Source organism: Oncorhynchus clarkii, chromosome 26 (assembly GCF_045791955.1).
Source record: "Oncorhynchus clarkii lewisi isolate Uvic-CL-2024 chromosome 26, UVic_Ocla_1.0, whole genome shotgun sequence".
Taxonomy (NCBI): domain Eukaryota; kingdom Metazoa; phylum Chordata; class Actinopteri; order Salmoniformes; family Salmonidae; genus Oncorhynchus; species Oncorhynchus clarkii.
In genome coordinates, this window is record NC_092172.1 from 16,078,466 (window position 1) to 16,104,443 (window position 25,978).

General features: G+C 41.4%; 1 protein-coding gene across 1 annotated transcript in view; it reads left to right on the forward strand.

Annotated features, from left to right (window-relative positions):
* The first annotated feature begins 14,178 nt into the window (after positions 1 to 14,178).
* Positions 14,179 to 25,978, forward strand: part of LOC139384960 (polypeptide N-acetylgalactosaminyltransferase 18-like) — a 91,246-nt gene continuing 79,446 nt past the window's right edge. Inside the window, exon 1 of the mRNA XM_071129908.1 lies at positions 14,179 to 14,744. Coding sequence (XP_070986009.1) covers positions 14,507 to 14,744 — 238 coding nt within the window. The 5' untranslated portion in view covers positions 14,179 to 14,506. The remainder of the gene's footprint in view (positions 14,745 to 25,978) is intronic.

A 25,978-nucleotide genomic window follows, 5' to 3' on the forward strand; every position in this document is an offset into this window, starting at 1 on the left:
ATCAGTTCAACGTCTATTTTGGATTTATTTTTGGTTGAGTTGTCAACTAATGTGAATTCAATGAGAATTCACCATGACATTGGATTTAGGTAACAAATTGGGTGAAAAAAAGGCTAAATTCCCTGTTGATGTCATGTTGATGACTTTTTGCAAATCCAGTCAATTTTCCACGTTGATTCAACGTCATCACATTTAATTGTTTTTGCTGAAATGACGTGGAAACAACGTTGATTCAACCAGTTTTTTTCAGTGGGAAGTGACCTACAGTATGTCTATTCCTAATGAATCGTGATCTTCACTACAGTTACCCCTTTGTCATCTAGCTACCTCACAAGAAATCCATCTGCCTTGAGGAGGGAGCAAGTCCGTGTCTCCCAAGAGGGTAGACTTTAACTTTGCTCTGAGACAGTTTGTTTTGTGACCTCAATTTGCACTGCTTGAGCAAATTTTCCTTGTCTAAATAGGTTTGACATTTCAAAGAAATTTGTGTTTATTCTGTCAAAGGGACATCGTAGAATGGGTTTGTTAAAGCCTTGACATGAAACAAATGCAGACTTCCATAACTGACATATGGCCATTCTGCTTCAGAAGATACACTTGATAACTGAGATTCACTTAATGGGTTCATGCATGCAGTCGGTTATCCTCCAAAGTCTGTCTCTACTCCTCTCTACCCCTATACACAGTATACTGTATTACCTCAATTACCTCAACTACCTCGTACCCCTGCACATTGACTCGGTACTGACTCCTTGTATATAGCCTCGTTATTGTTTTTATTGTGTTACTATTTCCTCTTTACATTTTACAAATATTTTTCTTACTTTTTAATTAACTCTGCACTGTTGGGAATGGGCTCATAAGTAAGAATTTCATTGTAAAGTCTACACCTGTTGTATTCAGCGCATGTGACCAATGAAATGTGATTTGATTTTGATTTGAAAAGGTCTCGTATAGCTACCAAAATGTATCAGATTCAGTTAGTAGCATAAATCAGAATCAGGTATAACAAACAATGCCTCATATACACAAGATACTGTCATTGTTGTTCACGGTGCTTGACTTGGACTGAAATAGGTTCTGGTACTCATTTTTGGTGCAGGTACTGTTTATATTTAGGGGCAAGAGCTCAACAGTACTTTTGTGCTAATATTCTATAGGAGGAACAGGAGCTCAAGCAGTGGAACATTTGAGGTGCCGGTGAGCTCTGGTGAGCTCCTGCCCAAGTCAAGCACTGGTTGTTCAATTAAATAATATCCCCTATGCACATGGGTCAGAACACTTATAATCTCTTGATGTAATTCTATCCCTGCTCATGGGTCTATCTTTGTGTTAATAATTCAGAGACTCAAAAAGCATCAATCTAATGGGCTAAATCATTAAACTGTCAAGAGGTCGGAGCCAGGAGAATCCTCACAATTGATTTTCTTCTCAAGTGTTCCTGCTATGCCTGTACTTAGATGCTATTACCGCTCAAACCCATAGGCTATTAGATTATCAAAGACCATGGTCAGGAAATACAGTACATTTCTCAGGAAAATACTAATGTTGTTCAAGCCTCCTATAGGTGCTTGGTTACGGATATGAATCCTCGAAATGTTACATCTGCTCCTGCCATGCCCTCTACTGCTCATCCTGTGTCTCCTTGACCTTCCGCCACTCCCCCAGTGCGTGTGCGTGTGTGATTGTGTGGGCGGAGACAGGTGTGCTGGAGTCGGAGCAGATCCCCACCAGCTGCAACTTGTTCCATAATCAAGACCTCTACAAATACTCAGCCCTGCCACTTCCACGCTGCCAGATCGTAGCCTCTACTCAGTCAATCTGCGGTTTAGCCATTGGCTCACGCATAGATCCTGTTTTCATGCTGTGCCCGTTTTCCCTTGCCTGACACTGTTTTCTCTCCCCTACAGTTCCGTCTGCTCTGACTCTGGTCCCTGTCTCCAGCCCCACGTCTTGTCAGTCCTGCCACTCTGCCTAGAACACCCACTCTACTGCTTCCTTGGATTCCGCTCCGGACCTACTTACCCAGCCCCAACTCCTCTCGCTCCAGCCTTAGCCTCAGAACCTGGCTTTCTGCAACCCTCCCAAGCTTCCCCAGGCCTGCACTCCATCTTTCCCCTGCTTTTCAATAAATAACCTTGGATACCTTATCCCAATCTCCTCGTCTGAGTCTACTCTTGGGTTCACCTGCTCCGCTCTGCGTAACACAGTAACATTGCTACTGGGTGTTCAGACAAAGTGTTCTCTTCACACACTGATTTGTAAAAGGCTCACTTCAGGGACAGAGTTTCCTCTTGTGACCTTGTTCTGTGCTGCCCACAGAGAACATGGAGATAAGTGACAGTAACAAATTGATATGAGAGATGAAGTGGCAGACACAAGGACGGGCAGGCGAACAGCAAGCACCGACTGGTAGGCTGCCCTAAAAGCTTTTGTTTCAAAAAGGCCTGTCGCAGAGTTCTTGGTCACAGTTCTCAAGCTTTAATAGCTTTCCACAATATGTAAAGAGCTATACCGTGGTGATTACAAAGACACACACTCAAGATAAATTAGTATCGTCTGTAGTATTGTCAAACATATGAATATGCTATATTTATAAGTCTAGGGAGAAATGAAACCAAGTTCCGCTGAGAAGGATCTGAGTCACGGTGGATGCAGCAATGACAGTGAGGTACAGCTGTATTAGAACAATTTTACATTTACCCTGTTACCCCTGGGTGCCTAGGAATGACTGAGGTAAGATGTAGGAGTGAAATAGGGCAAAAGTGACCAGAGGCTTGGAAGATCACTCTCAAATAGGCCTAGAGTACAATATCTGGTAAAAATGTAATTTCCCCCTTGCAGAGATGATGATGCATTAGGACAGAGGCAGCAGTGTTCCTTTCCTGTCTAAATGTCTCTACTCTATAGAAAACCCCCATGCAGTCATTATCACTGACATGATGACCTATCTCCTAAAGAGATCCTCTTGACGATGGTAATTTCCTCAGATGAGGCCAATAGGGGGTCTGATGAGAGGTCAGGGACTGAGGATCATGGGAGGTCAGGAATTAGACCCTGATCTACTCTGACCACATGATGCCTGGCTGCTCCTTGCACTGCTGATACGTGACTCACTGCTCACCCTGACATGTGGGCGAAAATGTGAGAGGCAAAAGTACATTCAAGAGCAGACTGTGTCCTCTCCTCAGAGTATTGTCAGTGCTCTTCTTGCTGTATACACCAGAGAAATGGAGCGGAATTGCTGCCTCCGCCTGCAACTCTAACTGAAAAAGTGGGGCAAAGGGATTTTCTCCCGGGTGTTAGTCCACTACTATTATTATGTTATTATTGCTACTTTCTGGTGACTGGGAGAGAGCAGAGCAGAATTTGTACAACATTTGGGAATGCAAATTTCGCATTAAGTCATAAAGGGCCATAAACGGTAAAGACCTGCAGTATCAGCATGAACCACACGCTATAAGTACAGCGCTATCTATACATAACATTCCAGTAGCATAGAACTGACATGTAGCTGTCTCCATGCATTGTTGGCCGGTTACTCAAAGTCTGTTGATCAGGAGGAGAGTTCATTGGATTGGATTAGAATAATTGATTAAACCAAAGCTGTACTTGACAAGGCTTATCAATTGGTTGTTTTTCCTCAGCATAAAAAAGCAGATTAAGGTCAAATAAATACTTCATCCATCCAGCACAGATTAACTGGACAAGCATCTTTATATATCTATGTGGGACGAACGCAGCTTAAGTGTACGGTTGTTCCTACATGATGCAAAGCGACATTCAGTACTAAAACACCTCAGAGATAAATTGCAGTTTATTTGCCAAAACTTTTGTTTTATTTTGTTTCTATTACAAGAGACCCCTTTGATGTATTTAACATAGCTAAACATGTGCCCTCAGCAAGCGAAGCTTTCTCCTATTTTCTAACCTCATCGATGTAACTTATGTTTCATACTGTAGTTCAAGAACAACGTTTCTCCAAGTCAAAATTATTTGCTTTTCTACTTCATTCAAGCAAAGACTGTGGTTTGCTTCACAACCCATGGTATTTTTAAGGATAATCCTGTCAGGTTTAGCCTGGCATCATGTCAACAGACTAGAAGCTAGTGTTATCTCTCTCTCTCTCTCTCTCTCTCTCTCTCTCTCTCTCTCTCTCTCTCTCTCTCTCTCTCTCTCTCTCTCTCTCTCTCTCTCTCTCTCTCTCTCTCTCTCTGTCCTATATCTGGGAGGGCTTCAAAAATGTTCAACTCATTCAACTCTTGGATTAGGGACTTTATGAAATGAATGAAATTAAAGAGACCATTATGATTCAATGTCCTTTGCTGCAGCATTGTCTCACTAACTTGAGCACAGTGATGTTATCCTTATTTGACTCCTGTCTGCCTGCAGAGAGAAAGGCCCCAGACTTTTGTTCCAGGGGACCCAGCTGTGCCTGTTAATCTTATTACCTCTCAAATCCCATTTGACATCACAGACGATTCTCTTCACATATTCATTTTCCTGCCTGTTGTTTCTCCTTGTTTCCTGATTATTTTCCACAATCTGAAGCAATTCTTTTTAAAGGCTCACATCTGGCCCCACTGAGCTTTCCCAGCATGCAGCATGATGAGAAAATTAAAACATGTCCCCTGCTAACTCCCCCTCGTTGGTGACCTACAGTGTCTGTTCCTCCTGTCTGAAGGCCTCTGTTTCCTTCCATTCTCTGGGCTCATTTATTGTGAATTTATCTGATACCAGCGAAGTCAGAAGAGACTGGCCAAGGGCAGGAAATGTAATATCCCTGTTCCACCTTAATCTCATCTGTGACCACCCATCCGACGGGTCAACAGAATGGGGCACAGACAGTAATGAAAAACAAACAGGCATTCTCCTCTGGGTCCATTTACAGCTTTGAACAAGATAACGTAAAGTTCAGAGCTCTGCCTCTATTATTATAGACTTATGACATGCATGTGAATTTTGAATTAAAAAAACATATCTTTAAACACTGCAACATCAGTTTAGAAGTATGCCAGGCTTCCAAAATACAAATACACACACACACACCACACATACTGCACTATACTGTCCAAAGAGGAAATTGGAGTCCATCCCCCAAAGACCTATCATGAAGACCAATAAAACTGCTTAGCTAACACCCTACCCTAAACACCCTACACAGATCTCTTTAAAAGTGTTAGGGAAGATACTGTATAAAGTGAATTAGTTATATATGCCAAACGCAGCGCCGTAATCCCTGCAGACGCACAGAAGGTACACAGAGCACCTGCCTCCTTCCTGTTGCCGTTAGGTTTTGCACGCTGTAATAAGCTGTGAGCTCATTAACGTGGAGCTGTGTGTTTGTGTTTACTACTGAGAGGATCCATTTCAAATCTTTAAAATCTCCATATAAAATCCTAGTCCACTCAATAATGAATATGCAAAATGTGGAGACATTTAGAAAAATGACTCAAGCTCCTTGAGGTTATTTATTTCATCTGTGCCTGTGGCCTATAAACTGTGTGGATTGTTCATGCATGCAGAGAGGGGATTAAAAGCATGAATCCCATGAATTATTCCACGAATCACCCAACCACCACATTCCCTAGCTAAGAATCAATCGGTTGATTACTAGAGGGACTCATGGGACCCCAGAGCTTCCATCACAGTGTAGGGGATGCCATAACCCATAATGAATCTGTATGAATCCCATCAAATTATTGATCATGGAGATTGGTCATCACTGAACATTTTCTGACATGATAACGGAGTATGAGTGTTCTCTGGGGCTCAGATGAAGGAGGGTGTCTGCAGACAAGCAGCCAGAGGAATACATTTACATCAGCATTGTTCACATCAGTGGGACTTATCAAGTATCATATTGTCAATAGTGTAATAAGTACGTAATTGTAATAGGTAAAGATACCTTCATAGAAAATGACTCAAGTAAAAGTGAAAGTCACCCAGTAAAAGTCTAAAAGTATTTGGTTTTAAATATTTTTAAGCATCAAAATTATTATTTAACCTTTATTTAACTAGGCAAGTCAGTTGAGAACAAATTCTTATTTACAATGACGGCCTACCAAAAGGCAAAAGGCCTCCTGCGGGTCAGGGGCTAGGATTTAAAATTAAAATATAGCTCAAAACACACATTACGACAAGAGAGACAACACAATAATACATAGAGACCTAAGACAACATAGCATGGCAGCAACACATGACAACACAGCATGGTAGCAACACAACAGGGCAACAACATGGTAGCAACACAACATGGCAGCAGCACAACATGGTAGCAGCACAAAACAGGGTACAAACATTATTGGGCACAGACAACAGCACAACGGGCAAGAATGTAGAGACAACATTACATCACGCAAAGCAGCCACAACGGTCAGTAAGAGTGTCTATGATTGAGTCTTTGAATTAAGAGATTAAGATACAAATTTCCATTTTGAGTGTTTGTTTGCACCTTGTTCCAGTCGCTAGCTGCAGTGAACTGAAAAGACGAGCGACCCAGGGGTGTGTTTGCTTTGGGGACCTTTAACAAAATGCGGACTGGCAGAACGGGTGTTGTATGTGGAGGATGAGGGATGCAGTATAGATCTCAGATAGGGGGGAGTGATGCCTAAGAGGGTTTTATAAATAAGCATCAACTAGTGGGTCTTGCGACTGGTATACAGAGATGACCAGTTTACAGACGAGTATAGAGTGCAGTGATATGTCCTATAAGGAGCATAGGTGGCAAATCTGATGTTCGAATGGTAAAGAACATATAGCCACACGAGAGCACCCTTACCTGCCAATCTATAAATTACTATAAATCTAGCATGGGTAGAATGGTCATCTGAATCAGGGTTAGTTTGGCAGCTGGGTTGAAAGAGGAGCGATTACGATAGAGGAAACCAAGTCTAGATTTAACTTTAGCCTGCAGCTTTGATTTGTGCTAAGAGAAGGACAGTGTACTGTCTAGCCATACTCCCAAGTACTTGTATGAGGTGACTACCTCAAGCTCTAAACCCTCAGAAGTAGTAATGCCCCTCTCCCCACAGGTGTGATTCTTCTTACCAAACCACTTTGTTTTGGAGGTGTTCAGAACAAGGTTAAGGGCAGAAAAATCTTGTTGGACACTGAGAAAGCTTTGTTATAGAGGGTTTAACACAAAATCCAGGGAGGGGCCAGCTGAGTATAAGACTGTATAATCTGCATATAAATGGATGAGAGATCTTCCTACTGCCTGAGCTATGTTGTTGATGTAAATTGAGAAGAGCGTGGGGCCTAGGATCGAGCCTTGGGGTACACCCTTGGTGACAGGCAGTGGCTGAGACCTGAAAATAGCTGTGCAGTGATACTCAACATCTAACCTGACAGAGCTTGAGAGGATCTGCAGAGAAGAATGGGAGAAACTCCCCAAATACCGATGTGCCAAGCTTGTAGCGTCATACCCAAGAAGACCCAAGGCTGTAATCGCCGCCAAAGGTGCTTCGACAAAGTACTGAGTAAAGGGTCTGAAAACATATGTAAATGTGATATTTCCGTTTTGTTTTGTTTTTTTGGAGAGAAAAAAAATACAAATCTGTTTGTGCTCTGTTATTATTGGGTATTTTGTGTAAATTCATGAGGGGGGAAAAAAACTATTAAATTAATTTAGAATAAGTCTGTAATGTCACAAAATGTGGAACAAATCAAGGGGTATGAACACTTTCCGAATGCACTGTACCCCAAAAAACTACGTACTACTGGCTTCCACCTGCGATGGTGTTTCATCAAACGAGGACAAGGGGGTAGCTTTGCTGATGTGGCAATTTGGCACAAGGTTGATCAGATAAAGCTTTTTTTGCGGCGTATTTGTGCACCTCTTGGTCTTGACTATTATTTATCCATCTTGAACAATTCACTCATTCTCCATCCGAGTCCGATCCGATTCACCTAATTTTAAAAAAACTTGATAGGCAATTAGGTGATGAGGCCGAGGCGGTTCGCCGCCGGCGCCGTTGAGAAATAGGCTAATTAGATTAATGAAAACTATATTGTCTGACTCACCTACTGTAGATTTAACAACACAATAACTATGCTTGCTACATGTGCAAATTAAAAAGGAGGGTTACTGTCAAAATTATTTATAAAAAATATACAGTATCAAGGCACAAGGCGAGACCCAAATGCAGACACAGGAGGCAGATGGTTGGAGTCTTACAATGTTTATTAATCCAAAGGGGTAGGCAAGAGAATGGTCATGGACAGGCAAAAAGGTCAAAACCAGATCAGAATCCAGGAGGTACAGAGTGGCAGACAGGCTTGTGGTCAAGGCAGGGAGAATGGTCAGGCAGGTGGGTACAAAGTCCAGAAACAGGCAAGGGTCAAAACCGGGAGGACTAGAAAAAGGAGAATGCAAAAAGCAAAACGCTGGTTGACTTGGAAACATACAAGACACCTGAAGGGGGTGGAGACAATTACAAGGACAGGTGAAACAGATCAGAGCGTGACAATGCAGTATATATACAATTTAAACAGAGGTGTGAGATGACAGGCGCATGAGCCCCAAGCTTAATGACAACACCCTGCTCTGTCACTGTGGAAGCAAGGTTTCCATGGTTGGCATCCTCAGCCATTATTATACCTGTATACAGAGATTGTTTGAGGATACTTTGACCACAACATATGAGATAATCATATGATGGGAAATGCAGGACTAGATGTAGTGGGTTAAAGTGGATGGAGTAGATTTGCGTCAGCAGCATGGGCTGGAATAAGCGTAAAACTATTCAGACTATAGCACTCTCACGATTTAATGGCCTCAAAACCTAAGGGCCATCTGTCAGCCATGTCTGTCATCAGAGTGATTAAAGACAGAGAATATCATATTAATAATATGCTGGTCTAAACCCAAGGAGAGTTGCCATCTGCTTTCTATACACTTTGATTAAAAAGCTAATTCCATACCTTGAAGCAGGAGAGCTTAAGGCCAGCTCTGTACCATGCGACGAACTGTGCAGGGTTAGAACTCAGTTAAAAAGCACTTCAACTGACCCGGAAAAATCCAAGTCAATGTTTTTTAGGACAGTCTGAAAACTCCAAGGCTTCCAAGACACATACTGTAGTGTTGATAGATATGGCAAGGTTAAATGAAAGGAATGGAGGCTGGGCTGGAGTGGTGGGGTTGACATTAATTCTGATGTAAGTGTAAATAAGCAGAGCCAGATGAAAATAAGCACTGCCATTTTACATCACACCCAGGTAGCCCTACAAACCGCTGACTCCACACTGTAGTAAATCACAGATGTGCAGTGGGCTGTATGCCTGTTAGCTGGGAGGAATGGACCACACTGATCATACTGTATAAGGGCCTGACTCATTCTCCCATGAGAGTGAAGCTGATGAGATGGAGCAGCGTAGGAGACCAGTGGTTGTTTGTCATGCCACCTCAGGGCTTTACACAGGGAAGGGGGAATGGAAAACAAATGGATCCCATCTTGATGATCAAATATATTTAAATAACTATGTTCAAATGTGATTCTAATGGGATTATAAAGGAATACATTTGATATCAAATGGTAAGCAGATGATATTACATCTTCTAATTGTGTTTGCATAATGTCTTCCCCTACTGATCCTTACAAATTTCCCATCAATGCAATTGTTAAAGCTTTTTAATTCCCAGAGATGCTGAGGCTGCTTGGTGCTCTCTACTTGTGGCATCCTCTCTCTAATCAAGTTTGTAATCGAGGCCAGCCACACAGGCGGCCAGTAATTCATTCTGTTCTGAAGAGGTAGGGACTGTGAGTGTCCCACAGCGAAGGTTGAGAGGGCACCCGCCACCTCCCTGCTGTGGCATAAATATGTTTGGTCAAACTCCTTAAGCAGTGCAGACGTCTGTCAGGGGCAAAGACCTGTCATAATTATCCGCCTTTAATCCGGTGTTGGAAACACAACTGGCCTGCTGGGGCAACATTCCCTGCTTCTCTTTCATCACATCTATTGTGAGTCTGGCCCTGCTGCTGTCTTTGACTGGTGCTTGTGATGACTAAGACACTGAGTGCAAATGACCCTCTAGCTCTCCTTCAGATCATATTGAGAAATGTAATTTTAGGTTGAATGCTGATACCAGACTTTGATATTGCCATTTATGCCCATTAGGAACCCTGGGAGAGAGGAGGCTTAGAAACCCGGTGCTTTAGCAATAGGGAGCTACACAAAAGTCATGTTCTGGTCACACTGCAACAAACCTCACAAGAGGACCATGGGGCCAGTTGGATTTATGAATACAATATATAGAGTGGGCTGACCTGTAAAAAGGTATAAATTAGTTCCTCTTGATTGGCGACAGGAAAAGGGCTGTTGGAAGCTGCTGGTATCAGAGGAACACTTGAGGCATTACACAGATGTCTCTCATCTCTAAAAGCAGCCAGCATGAAGAGCGAATCAGAATGGGATTTGGGAACGTTTTGTTCCAACTGGCACACAAACAGAAAATCCATTGGCCCCACTGCACCAAGAACATTATATTCCAGCAGATATGAGAATTACAGCATGGTGCTGTGGACTGAGATTTTTACAAAACCCTCGCCACTCTGACTAGGTTCTGTGGAACAAGACTGGCTTTCTGCTGTGCCCCTTAATTGAGTCTCCACTCTCTCCCACAGCTGCAGTGTGCTTGGCACTTACAAAACTGGCACTGAAGCCATTCACAAAGGGCCTGCACTCTGGGCAGACGCAAATACCAATTTTCAAAATTCAAGTTTCATACGACTAGACGATTTGAGATCCATTAACGGCATCACAACAAAAGGGAGGCCCAGAAAGGCAATTAGTGTACAGCAGAGCATGTAATTCAGGAAGGAGGATGCATTGTTGGGGTGGAAGATGAGGAATGAAGGGATGTGACGGAAGAGGTGCAGCGCCCCCAACCTTTACCTTTATTAGCCTTTCACCTCTGACCAATGTCACATACCATACATAAAGGTTGGATATACAGTGCATTCTGAAAGTACTCAGACCACTTGACTTTTTCCACATTTTGTTACGTTACAGCATTTTTCTAAAATTGATTAAATAGTTTTCCCCCTCATCAATCTACACGCAATACCCCATAATGGCAAAACAGATTTTTAGACATTTTTGCAAATCTATTAAAAATAAAAAACTGAAATATCACATTTACATAACTATTCAGACCCTTTACTCAGTACTTTGTTGAAGCACAGGTTACAGCCTTGAGTCTTCTTGAGTCTTCTTGCGTATGACGCCACAAGCTTGGCACAAGTCCAGGCTCTGGCTGGGCCACTCAAGGACATTCAGAGACTTGTCCCGAAGCCACTCCTGCATTGTCTTGGCTGTGTGCTTAGGGTCGTTGGCCTGTTGGAAGGTGAACCTTTGCCCCTAGTCTGAGGTCCTGAGCAGGTTTTCATCAAGGATCTCTCTGTACTTTGCTCCGTTCATCTTTCCCTCGATACTGACTTGTCTCGCAGTCCCTGCCGCTGGAAAACATCCCCACAGCATGATGCTGCCACCACCATCCTTCACCGTAGGGATGGTGTCAGATTTCCTCCAGACGTGACGCTTGACATTCAGGCCAAAGAGTTCAATCTTGGTTCCATCAGACCAGAGAATCTTGTTTCTCATGGTCTGAGTGTCTTTAGGTCCCTTTTGGGCTGTCATGTGCCTTTTACTGAGGAGTTGCTTCCGCCTGGCCACTCTACCATACAGGCCTGATTGGTGGAGTGCTGCAGAGATGGTTGTCCTTCTGGAAGGTTCTCCCATCTCCACAGAGGAACTCTGGAGCTCTTTTAGAGTGACCATCAGGTTCTTGGTCTCCTCCCTGACCAAGTCCCTTCTCTCCCGATTGCTCAGTTTGGTGGGGCGGCCAGCTCTAGGGAGAGTCTTGGTGGTTCCAAACTTCTTCCATTTAAGGATGATGGAGGCCACTGTGTTCTTGGGAATATTCAATTCTGCAGAAATGTTTTGGTACGCTTCCGCAGATCTGTGCCTCGACACAATACTGTCTCGGAGCTCTAGCACAATTCCTTCGACTTCATGGCTTGGTTTTTCCTCTGACATGCACTGTCAACTGTGGGACCTTGTATAGACAGGTGTGTGCCTTTCCAAATCATGTCCAAACAGTTGAATTTACCACAGGTATACTCCGATCAAGTTGTAGAAACATCTCAAGGATGATCAATGGAAACAGGAAGCGCCTGAGATCAATTTCAAGTCTCATAGCAAAGGGTCTGAATACTTACAGTATGTAAATAAGGTATTTCTGTTTTTTATTTGTAATAAATTAGCTAACTTTTCTAAAAACCTGTTTCGCTTTGTGATTATGAGGTACTGTGTGTAGATTTATTTTTATTGAATCCTTTTTAGAATAAGGCTGTAACGTAGCATAATGTGGAAAAAGTCAAGGGGTCTGAATATTTTGCGAATGCACTGTCGATAGATAGAAAAAGACAATGCAAAACCATGCATCAATGAATCGCTGTGGTGCTGAATATGTTATCTTTGCTTTACTGTAAATCCATTAACTTACAAAATAATGACGCCATATTGTTCAAGTGCTGAATCACTCGTTAGAGGGGAGGAAATAATGCCTTTCCACCAGTACATTTGCATTCCTACGAGGCATAAAACCAAAGTCTCAATATGCAGCTGAACTCACGCTGGCATCAGAGATCAATAGCCTTCTCAACTTTACAATATAATATTGCATATCCCTCTTCCATGATGCCCCCCATTGAGCGGCTGCTGAGATGTTTCAGTGTTTATTGTCGTTTTCAGGCCTGCAGGGGTGAAATCGTTTTTAGGCCTGAGGGGTGACATTTCTCTCATGCTTTCATGTTCCAGAGGAATACAGGGGGAGAGGGATCAAGGCCCTGTCTGATGCACACAGCAGGAGCAACTGGGCACACTGGGTTCCCTCCAGAAGGAGCCACTGTGCATGATGGGGTTGGTTCTAAGACCATTGAAGGAAGAACTGGGCCAAATGCTTTCACCATGGTCCCCACTCTAACAGTTGTAGCCTGTTTCAAGTAGGCTTCTCACTCAGGGACACCTAAATGCACACAGCAAATATAGATTTCTGTGCCATTGTGCAATGAAATATGTTGTTGTGCATGCAGGGAAAATGTGTATTCTAAGTGACTTTCATTATAATAATAATGATGATGAGGAAGAAAATGTGTTTCAGCACCTTATTGTTTTGTTTGGCCGTCTGTTTGTCTACTTCACTGTGTCCTCACATAGGGTAACTGTGATGATCAATGGAAATGTAGTAATTGGGTTATCCAGTGTTCCCCCTTTGGAGAGAGAATAGGCTTAATCTACAAGCAACAAGCAGGACACTGTTATGAGATAAACGTGTTCATTTTCTAACATGAACCTCTCCTGTCGAACTGATGAAGTAGTGTGCACAAACACTTAAAATACACCTTACCATTTAGGTCCCAGTGTCTCCATCTTGTGGCTTGATAAAGTATTGCAAGTGATCTCTCACGCTCTTACTCAGTGCCACATCCATTGGAAACAAAGTTGAACGTTCAATTTGCAAGGAGACGCTATTAAAAAAATTGGTCATTAATTTATTTGGATACAAAAAAGATTAGGTGTCAACAATTACCTTAAGCGATATGGGGATAATTTTGTCACAAGAACAACACATGACATACCAACTGAGTGTTTTCTCCAAGCCAATCAGTCTGATTGTCTGTAAAGGTGGCAATATTTAATATGCTGTCATCTCTAGGATACGTTTACTAGGCCTACTCTTAGTATGTGACAGGTTGCAGATGACAAGAATGCATGTGACAAGAAATAAGTATTTGACAAGAATTTAAATGTCACATTTCACAATGTAAATTGTAGCCTAGGTTTAATCTATTCCTTGATTGGAAAACAGTAAAGTCAAACTTCAGTCATTGTATGACTTCTTGGACTGTACAGTAGCCTACCTTGATGTCAAAATAGGAACATCTTGAAACAATTACAGTTAATAATTGCTGCGACATTTTAAATGAGTAATTACTATATATTAATTATTAGCGCAATAACCCCCCCCCCCCCCCCCCCATTCTAATCTAAATGGGTAATTGTGGAAGTGAATGCACTGTAGCCTATTACACAATTTCACAATTGTTTCTCATTGGACAGCGGTTAAACGCATGTTCCACACGCCTTCTGTCTGTCGGTGAAATCGCGACTGGTGTGGACTTGCAAGTGAAGCGAAATAGAGAACGTTCGTCACCAAGACAATCACCTTTACTTTCCAACGACTGAGATTTTTTTTCTCCATTTTTGACCTACCTATTTGGATTAAATCATAGCCTTCTGCGCGTGAAGGCAGAGTGCGGTTATTGGATCCGGAGGCGATGGTTGCCCGCATTTGCAGAACGAATTGCATCGTTGTGGAGTTGTAATTTATCCAGGTTGCTCTCAAGTGACGCGCATAGCACATTCTAGGATTTTGGTGGGCGACAGTCGCACTTGTCCTCTGGTGTATTGAATTTCGTTGGCTGTATGGAGGGATGTCGGGATGGCTTGCACCAGGAGAACCAAAACTTTGGTGTCTACATGCGTGATCTTGAGTGGCATGACCAACATCGTGTGTCTGCTCTATGTTGGATGGGTCACTAATTATATCGCGAATGTATACATCAAAGTCCCTATGCCTGTCCCAGAGAAAAAGTTAGAAGGCGATAAGAAGGGGGAAACCCTACGGATCATAGAAAGACTTGATCGACTTGAGAATGTGGTCAACCAGCACATACAAGGTAAAGTAACCACTACACGGAGCAAGTATCCTTTACTTACCGTTTGATAGATTCTGAGTTGCATATGTTTAATTGCATTGAATGGATGGTTTGCGATGTATTAATGATATCGACCTATGTGAATGAGCCTATTTCTCCAAACTCAGCAAATAATGACATTGTTGATTTATAACATAAGATGACCCTAACATTTTCCTTTATGAATAATTTGACAGCCATTTGTCATCTCCTTACTTGGAGTGGTCTGCCTGTCTGGACCATGTGACAGAAAGGGAAAAGGACAATGAGATCATTGCAAAAGCCATTTATTCTCTCTGGAGGCAAAATTCCTAGTAGTCTATGTATTATAACTGGAGCAGTGTTGGTGAACTTAATGGCTTCTCCCACAGCGTGAAATATACATATAGTCGATGTGTAGCTGCAGTTATACTCAACCTCATTGTTTGCTGTCTCTCACATGCTGAAGCTTAAAACCTTATTTTTCATACATATACATTTTGGCATAATTGTCTATTTTTTTTTTTTTTTTTTGCATCTGCTCATCAGGTGTATTATGACTGCCTATTGTGAAACTATTGACGTTTGTTTTTCTGTTAGGCCAATAGTCTCATGAAAACTGTAGTGTAGACTGTGAATGTGAAAACTAGCCCAGCATTGTTCGTATCTGCTACAATGTCATCTATTTTGAGCTTTAAAACTCAATGTCAAATGTACTGGGACTACATTTTGAAGGATGTTATATCAATGTAATGCGTCACACACAGTATATACTGTACCCAAACAGAGGTTGGTTTGTTTTCCCCAGACATAGCGTTGGAGATACTGTTGAACTTGCAGCGAGTGAATTTCCACAGACATAATTTTTGTTATACTGTTCTTTATAGTATTATCTCACAAGCTCAATTGCTACAGAATGGGGCCATTAATTCAATTAATCTAATGGTAATATGATATAAAAAAACATTGAATATCCTTTTGACTTTGGATTCCTCTTGTGTTCTTGGGAATGTCTGGATTTCCCTTCTCAAATTCCTTCAGGCTTTGCCCCTAGCTTACAGCATCCAGTTACTCCATACTCATACTGTAATTCTCTCCTTCCCTTTCTGTGTCATGATTTGAGCTTCACTCTTGTCAACACAAGAGAATAATGTGAACCAGGCTCTGATTTGACAGGTAGAGTATGAGTTACAGGGAGACACCCATCCCTAGGTCACGGGCAGAGGTGGACTTCACTGAGCTGTGAGGCACCATACATAGTCAAGCCTGGCTGGCCAGTTGTGGTGCCAAGACTACATTTCACTATTTGGCACTGACAGAACAGCCAGTTGAACAGCGCTCTGTACGTTTTCTGTGTAAGAGTGTCTGCCTAACTGTCTCATCTCCTCAGGAAATGTTTGGACTATTTGTGTTACTCAAAAGGGGAAATGTCGCATTAGGTCAGATTGTAAAGATCAATTCAATGTGGCACAGAACACGGAAACACTGGAAGGACAGAATGCCCTCTGTCTATAGCACTATACTGTATGGATGAAGGGTGGACTGATAAAACATGCACTGTAACTCAGCTGTACACGCATGTTGATTTAGAATGTATCATCACTTAGCCTATTAGAGGACCTCATATTTGAGATAGGTTTAAAGACACGGCTTGGGCAGGCATAAGAAAATGTGGATTCGTTTTGTAGAATAGTAAACTAGGAAGACTACTTCTCAGAACACATCTAGAGTTCTGTTTATCTTGCCAATGTAACTGCCAAGAATGAAAACATTTCTAGTTTGCTGTCCCTGTAACTGTCACACACACACACACACATACTTTTGTTTTACTATCCTTGTGGGGACCAACACATGTATTCCCATTCAAAACCCTATTTTCCCTAACCCTAAATCTAACCCTAACTCCTAAACCTCTAACCCTGACCTTAATTCTACCCATAATCCTTATTGTAACCCTAAACCTAGCCGCTAAGCCTAAAATAGCCCTTTTCCTCGTGGGGACCGGCGAAATGTCCCCACTTATCCAAATGTTCTTGTTAGACTATCCTTGTGAGGACTTCTGGTCCCCACAAGGATAGTAAAACAAAACCACACACACCTCAAGCGCTGCTTGAGATGTAAAGATAATGCCCCATGTCCGACAGTGTGTCACTGCATGTGGGAAGGGAACATTTTCACCGGTACATTTTCACCATGTTGGACACAGACAGTCCGTTAAAATGTGTCTGACTGATGTCACCTCCATACTCAATATAATACGGCTTGAAAACTCCTCATATCAGTATTTGATGATTGAGGGCAGTGGTCTGCATTTGTCTAAAGAGCGCATAAGGCACTGCACACAACCCTTGATTTGTATTAAGCACAGTCACTGAATGAGGCTTGGCTGGGTGCTGAAAAGTCCACACACACCCACCATAAGTGCTGTTACTGCACTCTACTGCATTCTAAAGTGCCTATTAGGACATCCAATAGTCAAAGGTATATGAAATACAAATGGTATAGAGAGAAATAGTCTACGCATCATAATTCCTATAATAACTACAACCTAAAACTTCTTAACTGGGAATATTGAACTGGGAATATTGAACCACCAGCTTTCATATGTTCTGAGCAAGGAACTTAAACGTTAGCTTTTTTAGATGGCACGTATTGCACTTTTACTTTCTTCTTTAAACATGTTTCATTATATATTTGAGACTAAATCAATTTTATTTAAGTATTATATTAAGTTAAAACAAAAGTGTTCATTGTTCACTCAGCATTGTTGTAATTGTCATTATTACAAATATATATATTCAGACGATTAATCGGTATCTGTTTTTTTTTGGTCCTCCAATAATCGGTATCGGCGTTGAAAAATCATAATCGGTCGACCTCTAATAGAATTGTGTCTTGTGCTGTATAACACTGGGCATCATTCAGGCGTCAACCACTCAGAATGATGGTGTTTGTATTGTAAGTGTGAAGTGTCTTTCCTCCTGCAATGTGTTTACCTGTCTTTTTATGAGCATACCAGCGCTCACATTTGGAGCCGTTCAAGAGTGCTCCTCTACACAGGTAACTGCGAATTCACTTGAGAGGTCTTCCTGAGTCATCAAAAAGTGAATATGAATTTAGACATGACAGAACTCCAAAGGAGTTTTCTTCCGTAAAGTACAGCTGTGCCTCAGAGACTTTACTATAGATCTCCCCTCTGAACACGAGGAAAGCAAAGACAAAGTATGGGTGTATTTAATGGTGATTGTTTTTGTGAGAAGGCAGTGGTCCTCTGGTTTATTTTACCTCGGGGGCTGTATATTACCCCGGGGGATAACTAATGCTATGTTGCTGATTCAGAGGGAGATGATGATGCTATTTGATTGGAAGGCCTCAATCAAATCAACCTGTCAAATCAATTGAAAAGCCCTCTAAATCACAATGAGTGTTTACTCTTGAGAAGAGGAGCGAGAGAGGGGACGTGTGTGTGTGTGTTATACACTCCTTGCTGGAGGGCAGGTAATAAATGTTGTATAATGGAAGAAGACATGTATAGCCGATGGTTTTATCTTTTTGCATGGTTTTGGCTATAGAGCACTTATCTGCCTTGTTGCTTCCACAAAAATATCACCCCCTGTATTCTGCCATGCCAAGTCAGTTTGCCCCCACATCCTTTCAATTAAATATTGAATGACATAATGGCTGCAAGAGGCAGCAGGCGTTGACCAAGTGTCATAATAATACATTATGCTTAACTTGCTGAATATAGGTTGATTATGGATCGAAAAAAGTGGTTCTCTTGATCTAACATTAGAACACAGGCCATGTTCAGCTGATCTGCTGACTGTTGGGAAGCTACCCAAAATATTAATCAAATCATTTGCGATGCCAGGTTACTTTTGTTTTTTGTAAACGTTACTTTATGCATCAAAGACTAACACGCAACCCAAACCGGCTGCGCGCGTGCACCAACGTGCTCAAATTTATTTTGTCCCCCGACACCAAACGCAATCACGACACGCAGGTTAAAATCAAAACAAAATCAAAACATTGTTAAAATCAAAACAAACTCTGAACCAATGACAATAATTTGGGGACAGGTCGAAAAGCATTAAACATGTATGGCAATTTATCTAGTTAGCTTGCACTTGCTAGTTAATTTGTCCTATTTAGCTAGCTTGCTGTTGCTAGCTAATTTGTCCTGGGATATAAATATTGAGTTGTTATTTTACCTGAAATGCACAAGGTCCTCTACTCAATTAATCCACACATAAAACGGCCAAACGACTCCTTTCTAGTCATCTCTCCTCCTTCCAGGCTTTTTCATCTTTCAACTTATATAGTGATTGGCATCTACGTTTTCATAGTATCACCACGACAACCGACAAAACATTTAGTCTTTCAATCACCCACGTGGGTATAACCAATGAGGAGATGGCACGTGGGTACCTGCTTCTATAAACCAATGAGGAGATGGGAGAAGCAGGACTTGCAGCGTGATCTGCGTCAGTAATAGGAATGACTATTTTAGCCCTTGGCAACGCAGACGCTCATTGGTGCGCGCGAGCAGTTTCAATAGATATTTAGTTACAGTCGGAAGTCTACATACACTTAGGTTGGAGCCATTAAATCTCGTTTTTCATCCACCCCAAAACTATAGTGTGTTAACAATAAATTTGTGGAAAGTCGGTTAGGACATCTACTTTGCATGACACAAGTCATTTTCCAACAATTGTTCACAGACAGATTATTTCACTTATAATTCACTGTATTACAATTCCAGTGGTTCAGAAGTTTACATGCAATAAGTTGACTGTGAATTAAACAGCTTGGGAAATGTAGACCTCCACAAGTCTGATTCCTCCTTCGGAGCAATTTTCAAACGCCTGACAATACCACGTTCATCTGTACAAACAATAGTACGCAAGTATAAACAACATGGAACCACACACTCGTCATACCGCTTGGGAAGGAGACGCGTTCAGTCTTCTAGAGATTAACGTACTTTGGTGCGAAAAATACAAATCAATCCCAGAACAACTACAAAGTACATTGTGAAGATGCTGGAGGAAACAGGTATAAAAGTGTCTATATCCACAGTAAAACGAGTCCTATATCGATATAACCTGAAAGGCCGCTCAGCAAGGAAGAAGCCACTGCTCCAAAACCGCCACAAAAAAGCCAGACTACGGTTTGCAACTGCACATGGGGGAAAAAGATTGTACTTTTTGGAGAAATGTCCTCTGGTCTGAAGAGACAAAAATCTAATATTTTGGGCCGTAATGACCATCGTTTTGTTTGGAGGGAAAAGGGGGAGGCTTGCAAGCCGAAGAACACCATCCCAACCGTGAAGCACGGGGGTGGCAGCATCATGTTGTGGGGGTGCTTTGCTGCAGGAGGGACTGGTGCACTTCACAAAATAGATGGCATCATGAGGGAGGAAACTTATGTGGATATATTGAAGCAACATCTCAAGACATCAATCAGGAAGTTAAAGCTTGGTCGCAAATGGGTCTTACAAATGGACAATGACCCCAAGCATACTTCCAAAGTTGTGGCAAAATGGCTCAAGGACAACAAAGTCAAGGTATTAGAGTGACCATCACAAAGCCCTGACCTCAATCCTATAGAACATTTGTGGACAGGACTGATAAAGCGTGTCTGAGCAAGGAGGCCTACAAACCTGACTCAGTTACACCAGCTCTGTCAGGAGGAATGGGCTAAAATTCACCCAACTTATTGTGGGAAGCTTGTGGAAGGGTATCCAATACATTTGACCCAAGTTAAACAATTTAAAGGCAATGCTACCAAATACTAATTGAGTGTATGTAAACTTCTGACCCACTGGGAATGTGATGAAAGAAAGAAAATCTGAAATCATTCTCTCTACTATTATTCTGACATTTCACATTCTTAAAATAAAGTGGTGATCCTAATTGACCTAAGACAGGGAATTTTTAACAGGATTAAATGTCAGATATTGTGAAAAACTAAGTTTAAATATATTTGGCTAAGGTGTATGTAAACTTCCGACTTCAACTGGAAGTACCCGGCTTTGTCAGTACAATGTTTATGTACTATTGAGGGACCAATGAATATCCTCATTTCAGAGCAGAATGCAGAAATGCTGTAACCCTTTTCCCTTAAAGGGAAGTGGCGATACCGTATCTCATTCTCCCATGCTGCCTTTTAACTCTCAATGCCTCTTAGCAACTCCCACAGTTAATTACCTTTGCAGGTTATGGGTTGGTAGAATCTGGGTGTCAGGGTAGCATTGGTGCCACGGTAACAGAGTAGAAATGTTGTCCTTTCTCTACAGGGTGTCTGTTCTTTACAGAGTACAGCCTCAATGTATGTAGTGGTTTTGGGATTGACAATTTACTGGAATGACAATTCAGATCTACCAATCCAAAGAGAATGTGGTGTCAGTGAAAGGGTGCTGAAGCAGGGGTGGAGTGTGAGAGTGTGGAAAGGGAGTCTCCAGAATGTTGATTTGCTTTACCAGTAATGGAACGATTATTGAGTTACAGAGAAACAAATGCACTGGAGGATGATTGCCAATGAAAACAATTAATTACCTTGAATCCAGAGGGCAAAAACATCATGAAGAAAATCAAAATAAATTAGAAATTGTAACCTCCCTTGCAAGTATTTCAGTTCCAAGAGTGTCCCCTGACAATTTACTCTAAACAGGAAACTATTTATGGCACTACTTCAAGGCTGCTGTTCCATGTTTATTTGAATTAACTAATAAGATAGTGTCTTCATGTAATTGTTGTTAGTCACTACTGTGATTCTGAGGTAGATTTATGTCTCATTTCTGGAGAAGTGTAAGGAGGAGGTTATTTTTACGGTTTACTCCGTATCTGCTATAATATCTAGAAAGCAACGTACAGATAATTCAGAACAGCGTTTAGAAGTGTCCCACTGAAACAAAAGCATTTGACAGCCCTCTCTGGCTATACCATGATTAAGATGGTCCCATGCAGATGCTGCCTCTCCTCTATACCCAACCATCATCCCAAGCAATTTGTCTCAGTCCCTCATATCTGCCCGGTCTATTTGCTAAGTGCACACATGGGCACAAAGACAGCTTGTGTTCCACCATACAGACTTTTTAGGGAAGGCTCATCTCCATGTGGCGAAACGAGGAAGCTGAGTGAAGGTGACAGTAACTTAGACAAATTGGAGTGCTTTGTTTTTACATGCTAGATTGTCTACCCATATTCGTCTGCCATCCTATTTACTTCATAATTCATGCCTCTGAGTAAGAAAGTAACATTTTGGTTTGAGCAGAAAAAGCCCTTTATTTCTGGAGTTCTACAGTCTTTCTAGTTTTCTAATACTGTATTATTCTTTGATGTATTGATTTATGAGTAGGACTGTTTTCTCATAGAGCAGGAAACATAGCAGGATGTACTACACAGGGGAAATGCACAAACTCATTTTCTTATTTAGGAATTCATACAGAAACTCGGTGGTGCAAATCGAGGTCGTGCAGAGCACAGAACAGTCGATGACTGCATTCGAAAACAGGTCTGGAGAAATGTACAGATGTAGGATCTTAATTTGAGCTATTTCGCTACAGCAGGAAAATAATCCTGCAGCAACAGGAAATGTGAAGTATTATGTGGATTATAATTCATGTACATTTTTGTAGGGGTTGATGCATTTTTCAAAGGGAAAATCAAGTCTGAAATGAGTGATTTCAACAGAGTGATCAAATTAAGATCCTATATCTGTAATGAAGATGTCTTATTCCGTAGGTAGTGTGTTGCAGGTTAAGACATTTAAGGTAGGGTATCGCTGGAGTCTATTGGCAAAGAGGAGAAGAAGAGTTGTTCTTATTGCATGCCATATTTCTCTATGCCTCTGCACCTCTCCCTGATGAATCAGCAGACTACAGTTGTAGGATCTTAATTTGATCACCCTGTTGCAGGAGAACTTTCAAACGTAGTGTATTTGAGGTTTAAAAAGGCTTCTGAAGTTTGACATTTTCACAGACATTTCAGACTGAATTTACCCTTATGAAAAATGTATCAACCTCTACAAAAATGTATATTAATTATAATCTACATAATAATTCACATTTCCTGTTGCTGCAGGATATTTTAACCACTGTAGCAAACTGGCTCAAATGAATATCCTACATATGTATCCTGCTGAAGGTTGGTGTAAACCATGGATTGATAACCCAGAGACTGAAGGAAGTGAGACAGAGAGAGATGATGACGGGAAGGAAGGAAGAGACTCAGCAGGAGACTGCATCACCAGTGGCCTGGCCGAGGATTCATCACTGTTAACCCTAATTGGGATGTTAATCAAAATGCATATGTCTCATCATGTCCCCTACTCACTGGCTCCCAGGGCTTATAAAACATTAATAATCCATCACTGATCCAGAAGTGAACCGAATGGACCTAACTAACTGTTATACTGTGGGTCATTGTGTGTTATTCTATGATAGTTATTCATTGCCACATGCGTAGCTGTGAGACTATTGAGGTTGCTGCTATGTCATTGTTGTTGAACCGTCAGTGAGTGAAACAACTCCCTCCTGCGTCAGTGTTCTTATTACGGAGTGTACTGAGTGGAGAGGCTTTCTAACTTATACTAACTATTGAGTGAATGAAGCAGCTAATTACAGAGGAGCCACTTTTTTCTCCCATATCTTGAGCAGGGGATTCTAATTAGCGGCAATGGGACCTAATTGCTAGTTAATTAGAGGGAATGAAGAACCTGTGAGGAGCTACGAATATAGGCCCAATCAGCCAGAGTTGAACATTCCCTGATCCTGACAGAAATTAGTGCTCCATTGCAGACTGGCATTTGTGCTGATGTATTGGGAGAGAGTGCTACTAAGGCATCTCATACCCACAGGATGTTGAAAATCAGCCTCAATTATCACCATGTCTCATTTGATAATTTTTACCCTGGAACTTAATTACTTCGTGCCGCTAAATTCTCCTGTTATCTAATTGTTTTTCAGTATTCCTCACAAACCACCTGAAGGCAACACACACACCACACAGGTTTATTTTCAGATGTTCATTAAAATCACTACAGCAATTAGCATCTGGCCACTTTTGTCCACTGGGCTGCAACACGTCCTGTTATTCATAATAGTTATTACCAATCCATATAATCACAATCTGCCCTGTGCGCATTAAAGACATGCCCCATTCATGCTGTCGTGTTTTCTTATAGTGCACATTAATACTACCAGTTATAGTAATGTGCCTTCCTGTGTAGGCTCTCTTTATATTCATTCATTCATCATTATATTGAACATATTGCAAGTACAGTAGGGCTGTGGGGGTCATGAAATTTTGTCAGACGGTGATTGTCAAGCAAATAACTGCCGGTCTCACGGCAATTGACTTAATTAACATAAACATGTTTAGCATCTCCTGGCTTCCACACATAGCCTACAAGCCACTGATGCAACCTTTGGAACATCTACATTTTAAAAAGGTTAATAAAACCATGTAATATAGCCTAGACCTTCACAATAAATCAATGATTTATTTTAGACAGGTATAAAAAAAACATGATATGAAGAAAATGTAGTCTATTTCAGAAGAACAGAATAGCAGTTGTCCTTATGTTAGGCCCTGATCTGGTTATGCCATATGGCTGTGGGCTACACTAGTTCATTTAGCAACAAGAGTTGCTTAGAATCCACACTATTTTTTATTATTTTATAGTATGAAGAATACATTTGAACATAGCTGAATAAAATTGAAAATATATTTTCTCCAAACGATTTCCAAGGAAGTGCACGCAATTCTGTGTTGAGCGGTTCACAAAGAAATAGGTCCTCATATATGCTTAATATCGAGTTATTTATGCAACTTTAGTTGTGATATAAACTTTGGGCTATATGTTTAGATTTTAATACATTCTGAAGCAGCACGATGCAACTCTAATGATGATTGGAAAAAATTATCATGAAAGGCATGAGCTCTGATTTGTTTCTTGTGCAGGCTGCACAAACTTCATCAATCACTCATTCTCAATTTGACAAGCACTTGATAATATTCTCAACAGACCATGAATTTCCCAGCAGCATCCCCCTTGTGTGGCCATAATGCCCCCTAAAGATATCCATGCCTTTTGCGGTGGACATTGTGCCCTTGGGCTGAATATAACAATTATAATTCCCTTCTCCCGGCTGTGGCACTCCAAAGCGCCTCTCACTCATGTGGCTCTCTCAGATATCTCAATTCTTAGCCAATGCCGTCACATTATCAGGTCCTTCTCACAGGCATCTCAGCTAAGAAGTAGGCTACAAGTGAAGACAGACACATCGGAGACGCAACTGCGCGCATCCCTCTTATTGAGTTCCGAGGCGCATATTGAAGATGTTAGAAGAACTAGGCTTACCGAACAGCTAAAGCACTAGCCTATGTCAATCTACTATCCCCAATAGTACAAAAGTTGACCTAAACATTTTTAAAAGCAATGAGGCTGATACAACAGATTACAACATTTGACTTAAAATGTTGATAAACAATTAGGCTATTTCTTCAAATCATAATTGCAGCAATGCGTACACGGCAGTAAGCTATAAGCGCGAATGTTACAAAATGCAATCAATTAGCAGGAAAACACTGTTCTCAAAAGAGACTGCAAATGCATACGGTACATGCAACAATTTCAAAGACTTTACTGAGTTACAGTTTAAATAAGGAAATCAGTCAATTGATATAAATTTACAAGGCCCTATAATCTATGGATTTCACATGACTGGGCAGGGATGCACCCTTGGCAGATGGGCCCACCCACTGGGGAGCCAGGCCCAGCCAATCAGAATGAGTTTTTCTATGGACTAAGCTACATGAGGTGTGCGACTGTGATTTTTTTTTAAGTAGCAAAAAAAAGGCATGCACTGTTTCTTGCCTTACTACACACACTGGGCATCATTCACAAGTGATAATACATCATTCACAAGTATTGTCACCCATCAGATGATTCTTAACTTAATGTTGTCTTTTCATATTCTCAATAATATATATGTGAAATTGGTTTTGATTTAAAATAGACCATTATCATGCTCCTGTCTCGAAACATGCACTTAAGTCGTGAATGGATGACACTTTTCCCATGGTTCATTTTCATGCCAGCCAGGAAGGCTATGCTCCTGTTGTTAAGCAAAGCAATCTGCTTTAATATTAGGATAAATAAATATAGTAGACTTAGCCTATAGAAAGCTGATGGGATCCTCCTATTTTTAAAAGAGGCCATCAAAACTGTTT